This window comes from Perissodus microlepis, chromosome 2 (assembly GCF_051167445.1).
Source record: "Perissodus microlepis isolate ML-2025 ecotype Zambia chromosome 2, ASM5116744v1, whole genome shotgun sequence".
NCBI classification, from domain to species: Eukaryota; Metazoa; Chordata; class Actinopteri; order Cichliformes; family Cichlidae; genus Perissodus; species Perissodus microlepis.
This window is the reverse complement of record NC_140462.1, coordinates 4,056,317-4,064,860: the sequence shown is the minus strand read 5'-3', so window position 1 is coordinate 4,064,860 and position 8,544 is coordinate 4,056,317. Positions and strand designations below refer to the sequence as shown.

Sequence of the window (8,544 nt, the reverse complement as noted above, 5' to 3'; positions counted from 1 at the left end):
CATTTTTAAAGTCAGATATCACATCAATCATATGAAGACGTTCTTTCTCATATGATTTGAAACAGATTTGAGTTTCAGGGGATCACGCATATATTTAACGGTGATTTGAACCTCAACAAATCTCTCTTTAATCTATAACAGCTATATTTTGCAAATTATGGAGGTGAATAATGACAGATTTAACAGTGTAACACTGGTTTAAAATGATTTAATTAAATTAATGTGCATTAGTTAATGATGAGGAATGGCGGCTGCTCTCATTTCCATGAAAGGACTGGAGCTGCTGTGAAGTCAGAAGTGTTGTTGGGCCCATTTCACGTATGTAGGGTGGCTACATCCAATAAACAGAAGTTGACAGGAGTAATACCTAAATCTGTGACTACTTCCAAAAGAAGTCATGGATTCTTCTAGCATTAAGGATTATCACAAAAGAGGTCTGTGTTCCAGTTTACAATGCAGCGACTGCTTTAAACACGCTTTTATGTTTGGTGTTTTTTTTTTTTAAATGTGAGCATTAACCCACAGATAAGTCATCTGTGTCAGCGCTTTCTCTTTTTTAGTGGGTTATTTTTTCCCCCAATCATTGCTAACCCGGTGTAAGCCACATACCTAGCATCAAACCTAGTAACTAGCTAGTGAATGTCCATCTGTTCTTGTCCATCCATCTATTTTCTTCCGCTTATCCAATTCAGGGTCATAGGTGGGTGGCTAATGGATACGGATTTGTCGCAAAGCCCTGCAAAGCGGGACAGACGCTAGGAAGAAGAAGAGGTGGGTGGCTAACACAGAGCGGCAGACAACTGCTCATACTAAAAGTAAGTGTTGGGGAGTAACGGAATACATGTACCGGCATTACGTCTTTAAAGTCGAAATGTGAGTAACTTTATTCTGTTACAGTTACCGTTTAAAAGGGTAGTATTCAGAATGCAGTTACTTTGTTGAACCAAAGGGATTACATGGTGGTCTTTTCCTGTTTCACATGTTGGGCCATGCTCTCTCTATTTTTGGTAATTCCACGCCGCTGGAAACCCAAACAAAACACGCATTAAGACGCTCTAATGCCTGTGTCTCAATCTCGCGGCCCATGTCACCCCTACTTGCGGCCTGCATATTGACGTAATGAAATATTTTTTTTAATTATTGTTCAAAAAATTATTTAATATGAAGGCAATAGGCAGAGTGTTACAGGCATAGAGAATGTAGCCTCATGGGCAGTGTAGCCCTGTTGTAAGTAAGCTATTAAGACTTGACTGTACACTGTGTTCGTGTTTTCCTCCGAAACAATAAGTTCCACTGGAGCAGCCTTTCAACGCCTCTGTCTGTCTCTTGCTAGCAAAGTTGACCCAGACAACAAAGTAAAGCCCGACACGGAACCCGACGTATTAGCCAGAGGTCCCTTTACTACGGTTCAGAGCCGCGGATCTGTTTTATATACACGCGGAATAGTTTTCTATACGAGATCGCTGCAAAAAGTGCAACCTTACCTAATGTCCACCTACTGTTACTCATTTATATTAAGATTTAAAAATCTAGTTGGTATTGGTATGGCAAGTAACCCTCAGTGATAGTAATAAATCACACAGCAATAGGACATTCATGTGGTTGTAAAAAGCATGATAATATATTAAGTAATCCAGAGTATTCAGAATACATTACTCTGAGTAACGTAATGGAATACGTTACAAAATACATTTTGGGGCATGTATTCTGTAATCTGTAGTGGAATACATTTCAAAAGTAACCTTCCCAACACTGCTAATATTCACACCTAAAGCCAATTTAGAATCATCAGCTAGCCTAGCATGCATATAGATGTGCATATAGCATGCATAGCCTTGCAAGCACATTGACGTTCTTGTGCTGAGGCAGCAGAGCTAACCACTGTGTTGCCCTATGACCGTCGCAGAGAATTTAGCAAGGAAGGTAAACTAAAACTAAAACTGATATGCTTTTAGCGTTCAAACACAGGCTAAAAAGTCGAATCTATCTAACTTGTGTAGCTAATAAAGCTTAATTTAATCCATCTATCTGTAGCTATTCATATATTTAACTGCGGATTTAGCATGGAGGGCTTGATCTTATCCCAGCTGAAAATGGGTAATAAACAGAATACCTGCCACTCAGGTCATGGTCACACCCACAGCCAATTTAGAAATACCAAGTAAACTGTTAGACATGTCTTTGGGTCACTGTAGGAAGCCAGAACACCTGGAGAGAACGCACACAGGCGCAGGAAGAACATAGCAATTAGCAGTTACACAGCTGTGGCAACCGTGGTATTGGGGGAAACAAAGCTCGTCTTTTTTGTCTTTTCCAAAGAGCTACAAGTTAGCTGGAAATGCTGAGGCGAGACAGCAAAAGAGCTCTGTGTAAATGAGCAGTCAGTCTTGTAAAATTCTGAGTAAATGAGGTAAATCCGGGATGATACACTCAACATGTTAAGCGTCTCCACTTCCCGCCCACATTGGACTGTTTTATTGCATTTTGTAGATCAATACAATTATGATCCACAAAGAAACCACAGTTCAGAATCCACAAAGTGCACTCGAGTTCATCACCAGTTAACAGTTTTCAAGTGCACGCTCACAGATGCAAACAGATAACGCTAATCTGTCGAGCAAGTGTTTTTGAGTCTGCCACTGCATATGTGCACTTTGATGTACTGATTAATGCTCTAGATGCAAATCCAGATTTCTCAATGCGCCATTGAGTTTTGCGATGGCGGAGGAAAGCATTTGTTGCCAACATTAAGAGTCAAATCTCATTGAGGTCACACAAAGAACGGCTACATGTGGTAAACGCTAAACACTTTGTACGTTTTTCAGTTTCTGGCGCTCGTATTTCGTGGAATGTAATGACTCAGAAAAACAAACAAACACACAAATATCCTCTCAACATCTTTCAACATCTTAAAAGACCTGCCCCCACCTACCCGTCATTACTCCCTGCGTTTGGCGCTAATGCACTTTCAAGCTAATACATAATGTAACAGACGCCTTTGTTTTTCTATGCTTGTGCTGAACCACTAAATAGGTTACAGATGAATTATCTTGCCCTTCCATCTCAAAGGCCGTTCAACTGTGAGAATGAGTTTGCCCATTTCCACTGCAGCATCCGCACTCCATTAACTTAGTGTAAAGCACGCTCATTGACAATATACAAAGGAAATGCAGCACAACAGCTGTTGATGATGTTGTTGTGTTTTCCTTCTTTGGGTTAACCAACTATCTCTGCATCTCCTTTCTTCATAGCTAATCGTCATAATCACCTGTGTCAACCCGAGTTCCAACTTGTTGTCGAAATGTTCAGACGAAACAGCTGCGCTAAACTCTCCAGTTTACTTGACAGCTGCATCCTAAACAACGTGTTCATTACAAAGCGACTAGACATAAGCAGTCACCGAAAGCAAAGACTTTAAATGTTTCTATTTCCCAACGCTTTTCATGCAGTGCCCAGTGAAATTAGACACTATGTACACAATATGTTGTTAGAAATTGCTGTGTCAACAAGGTGTCAGACTCGAACAGGTCAGGCAGGCTGATACAACCATCTGAGGGGGAAATATGAGAAAATAAATAAAGAACAGATGGTGTTTGCATTGCACCAGGAAAGTGTGAAGTGAGTGGAAAATATGGGTTTAGGGTGTGTGTTCAGCAGAAGCAGATACTGGCCTATCAGGATAAACCAGTAAGTGGCAGTAAAAAAAATATTAGTAACAAATTTTGGCAAATGAAAGCACAATATTGCCTACAGCGAAGAAGTAAAAAAAGATCACCTTTACAGTGGTTTCCCCCCACCCGCATCTGTGCATGAGCTAAAGTGTTTGTGATGTCACTGAGTTTGATGTGACTGTGCTGCATGGTTAAAGACCAGCCCCACTTCGACTTGCTTTCAAAGTGAGCCTCTGAAGACGCAGCATCATTCCATTACTGTGACAACATCTGGTAGATGAAGCAGGCAGTCGGTCTGAGGCAGCATTGTGATTGCGGACATCAGGCGGGAGTGAAGATTGACATACCAGCCGCGGTTTTTGAAAACAAGAATTCACCGGTAAGGAGAACATGCCTTAGCTGGAGTTGAATTTGCTGGAATGTGGGTTTTATTTTTGTGATGTTTATACTTTTGCTAACAGCTGTGGGTGACAGAGAAAGCGCTCAGCAGCGTGTAGGCTTATTGTTAGAAGTTACCACTCATTGTCTGAGCGGTGCAAATAATGTATTTGTTAATTTAAAGAGTGCTTTGAGAACGTATTTCAATCAAAAGTGAAAGAGCAACAGAAAGTCTGTTAACTGAAACTGAATCAATGAGTTTTTAGCTTCACAGTAGTGAATGTGCATTACAGTTACGCTCAGGTGCACGGTGAGTTATGTAACACACATGCACGCTCCTTAATAATTTATCGCCTGCACAATGCTAAATAAAACGATTTGCCCTCTAGTGAAGTGGAGTCTGACAGAATGTGATCCATCTGTTAATAATGAGTCTGTGACAAGTGCTCACAATGAACAGTGTCTCAACATTTCACAAGAACTGCATCTAAAAGAGACATTAGCTTATGAAACCAAAAACAGAAGCTTTACCATGTGACAGGATGGAGGTTGAAAGTGCTTATCTGTTTTCGGTGTTTCTTCCAGAATTGCATGACAGGCTCACAGACTATCTGAGAAACAATCTACCACATTGGGGTTACAGCACTTTACACAGCTCTGCGTTTTTGTCTTCTCATATGCATATTTTCTGGGGGCCTGAACCACTTTCATTTACACATTTTTATGCACGCTCATAATGCACTTTCCCTCTGTCTCAGCAGCTACACAAATGGAGAATGTGACAGACGGTTTGCAGGACAACTCCAGTCGGTGCGAGTCCATCGATGACTTCCGTAACCAGGTCTACTCAACAGCATACTCCCTCATCACAGTTCTAGGCCTGGTTGGGAATGGCTTTGCCCTGGTGGTGCTTATCAGAACGTATCGCCAGAGCTCGCCCTTTCACGTCTACATGCTGAACCTGGCTGTGTCTGATCTGCTGTGCGTTATGACGCTGCCGCTGCGAGTTCTCTACTATGTCAGAAAGGGAGACTGGCACGAGGGGGACTTTCTCTGTCGTATCAGCTCTTACGCCCTTTATGTAAACCTCTACTGTAGTATTTACTTCATGGCAGCTATGTCTTTCACGCGTTTCTTGGCTATTGTTTTCCCTGTGCAGAACCTGCGGCTGGTGACAGAGAACCGTGCACGCCTTGTTTGCGGTGCTATCTGGGTAGTGATCTGTCTTTTATCCTCACCCTTCCTGATATCTGGCCAGAAGTTTGATCCGGTAACGAATAAAACCAAATGCTTCGAGCCACCTCCACCCGGGAAAAGCTTGAAAAAACTAATCGCGCTGAACTATGTGTCGCTGATGGTGGGCTTTGTCCTGCCCTTTCTGGTCATCATACTTTGCTACGCTGGCATAGTCCGAACCCTGCTTTCCCGCACCCACGCTGCCCGCCGTCAGCGGGGCACAGGCACCAGAGCCATCCGGATGATTGTCATTGTCCTGCTGACCTTTCTGGTCAGCTTCATGCCTTACCACGTGCAGCGCACCGTGCACCTGAACTTTCTGTCTCGGGGGGACACTACCCACTGCGAGAACGTTTCCATGCAGAAGTCGGTGGTGGTGACGCTGTGCCTGGCTGCTGCCAACTCCTGTTTCGATCCACTGCTTTACTTCTTCTCTGGGGAGGGTTTCCGCAGCCGGCTGTCCTCGCTGCGCCATTCCATGAAGGCAAGCACCATGCAACGCACAGACAGGCGAAAGCCCATCACAGCTTCAGAGTCAGGGGAAAACCAACAGCTGAAGACCGGTTAAATGGCACCATGAAGACAAGTTGTCAACAAGAACATTTTATCAGGCTTAGAGTGAGTAGCGCGCTCACGCCGACAAAAGACAGAAGTTTAAAAATGTTGACAGTTTTAAGTATTTAAACAGACTGTCTCCAGAGGATGATCCTCACGTAAGTTGATATTTATCATCTCAAAGTATTTGTTAAATATTTAAGTGATGTTATGTATTTTAAGTATAATGTAGCCTGTCGTGATCTAAAGGTTGTGGTGTAAATGCAAATATATATGTTATGTCACTGCATGAATGTATTTATATGATGGTGTAGTAGGCTATGACTTTTTATTGAAGGTTCAAGAAGGTCAAGGTTCGAACTTTGTAACTTGCATATGAAGGGTTAACCTCTGCCTCATGGTGAATACTGTAGAAAGAGCAGTGTGGTAAAGACTGTGGGTATTTATTTTCCTTTGTAATTATTCTACTCTATGCTGTCGCTTTTATTTTTCACATTTCTCTGTGGAAACATTACTTTGATTTCTAGTTTTTCAGTACGAGTTATCATCATTTCCTGTCTTAGTTTATGTGTTTTGGTTTACTCTGAGATTTCTACACATTTTAGACATTTTTCATGTATTAATAGTAATAAATATTTCACATTTTTACAGTATAATCTGGAGGAAGGTTTGTGGATTTAGAGGGTACCTCTAAAGCAATAGTTGACATTTTGGGAGATTAAGAACGTACTCATGTGAAACTGCAGCCACATGACTGGAAGAGGGAGTAAATAGCTTGCATGTTGCTCTCCACAGGTAACACATCCACCTACAGGTGTCTGTAAGGCTCACTACTCAGTGCACATATTTAATCCCTCTAATGTTTACAGCTTTAGCTTTATGCTGAATTAAACGTCACTTTCACAAAGCAACATGAGAATGGTGCCACTCTTTTTACTACCTGACATTAGCAAAAATAAGCAACATTTATTACCCAAAATGTCGAACTATTCCTTTAAACACATGGAAATATGTTGCTGTATTCAAGCAATTTTTCAAGCCATGTATAATAACTGCATTAATAAAAGATTCTGTACGTGTTTGTTCAAAGTGATCGTATGTCATAAAAGTCTATTAAATTCCCAGAGCCCTTAGGAGCAGCTACACCCTCTGGCCACTGGGGGTCAACACCAGTACAAATATTGTTAGTTCTTGCGTACAGCTCATTGTCTCCCTTGCCATACTATCTTTTTAGAAAAACAATGAGCCACGGTTTTCATGTCTAGAAACTGTGGAGGTCTTTCACAAATTGAATTTGTGAGAAACATATAAGTCATATGATCATATGTATGGTATGTGAGCATACAACCCCAGTTCCCAAAATAGGTGGGACACTGAATGATCATCTGATTTGTGTCCTCTTTTATCGACATTTCTGTTTTTTGGTTTTCTTGATTTTTTTTTTGTGGCTTGTTTGTTTGTTTTGTTGTTGCTGGGTTGTTTTTGTGTGGTTTTGTGTGTGTTTTGTTGGGATTTTTTTGTTTTTTTGGAGTGATTTTGAGGGTAAGTAAAGGTTAAGAGCGTATTTCAACCTTCCATAAACCCACAACAGCCATGCCTGAATTATGCTTCGGGGGTAATTTAGAAATACAAAACAGTGAGAGAAGATGAGACTGCTGAGGCTGACCCTGCTGATTAGAACATAGAAGGCCACTGTATTACCGCTTCATACACAGATAATATCAAGCACATGATCGGCTCCCCCCTCCATTGGCACAAAAAGCTGTTTGTCTCAGTCTGGAAAACAGGAGCTATCTATCCCATAACAGTATTAGTGTACCTCACAGCAAGGATGCTAGCTATACAGGAAGCAGAGAAAGTCCCTGCTTGATTCTTACTTGCTTCTAAAGATGGTATAGATAATTGTGCACTATTCATTGCAGGAAGTCACTCACATAGCTTTATTCAATTCATGCTGCAGATTCATTCCTATTTAATTGATTTAGCCTTCATTTATGTATCATGCTTATTTCTACCTCTGCATTGTTATTCTGGGACAATCATTTCATTCATTAAACTCTGCTTAAGGCTATTTGAGGCCCACCTTACTAAAGACAGTCTTGCCTATGATTGGCCAGCATCTGGAAGCACGGTGAGGGGCAGAAATTGTGGCTTGTAAAAACTGTTTTATTGTTGGAAAGGTTCGAAACCTGTAAACCTGCTAAGTAACATGATTTTCTAATTAATATTTTAATTATAATTAATATTTTTCCAGGTTGGACACGCTTAAAAAAAAATCTTGACAGATTTCATCTGTTAAATGTAACAGAATATTCCTGTTATTTTTAAGTACATGAAACAGCAATAAAATTAAGACTTTTATTTTAAAAGCGAACTAAAATTAATAATAACAATAAAGACATAAACATAAAATTAGCTTTATTTTTTTTCGAGGAATCTTGTCCCATTCTTAATTCAGCAACACTGTAAAATTTAAGCATGAACAGCCTGTTTAAGGTCATTAGAGAGCATCTCGATCCAGTCTGAGTTTGGACTTCAAACTCAAAACCTCCAAAACCTTCATTTGTTTTTATTTGTTTACTTTGTTTGTTTTTTTTCTAATCCACTTTCACTGACTTCACCTTGTCTAACAGGTTCTATTTAAGTGATATCCTTATTCATCAGGTCTGGAAGTAATTAGGCCTGGGTGTGGTTACTGAAACTG

At 40.7% G+C, this 8,544-nt stretch overlaps 1 protein-coding gene across 4 annotated transcripts; it reads left to right on the top strand.

Annotated features, from left to right (window-relative positions):
- Positions 1–273: 273 nt before the first annotated feature.
- Positions 274–8,069, top strand: cysltr1 (cysteinyl leukotriene receptor 1). Of its 4 annotated transcripts, none has more exons than XM_084940911.1 (4): positions 275–434; positions 693–815; positions 3,898–4,050; positions 4,811–8,069. In XM_084940911.1, the coding sequence occupies exon 4, from the start codon at positions 4,819–4,821 to the stop codon at positions 5,851–5,853; it is 1,035 nt and encodes a 344-aa protein (XP_084797037.1). In that variant the 5' UTR covers positions 275–434; positions 693–815; positions 3,898–4,050; positions 4,811–4,818; the 3' UTR covers positions 5,854–8,069. The 4 variants fall into 4 exon arrangements, with proteins under 4 accessions (XP_084797046.1, XP_084797037.1, XP_084797021.1 ...); XM_084940895.1 differs by having other exon boundaries at positions 276–434; positions 4,808–8,069; XM_084940920.1 differs by lacking the exon at positions 3,898–4,050 and having other exon boundaries at positions 274–434; positions 4,808–8,069.
- Positions 8,070–8,544: the final 475 nt, after the last annotated feature.

Excerpts from the sequence above, each read along its gene's own strand:
- cysltr1 (XM_084940920.1), top strand. The coding sequence starts at position 4,819 with ATGGAGAATGTGACAGACGGTTTGCAGGACAACTCCAGTCGGTGCGAG.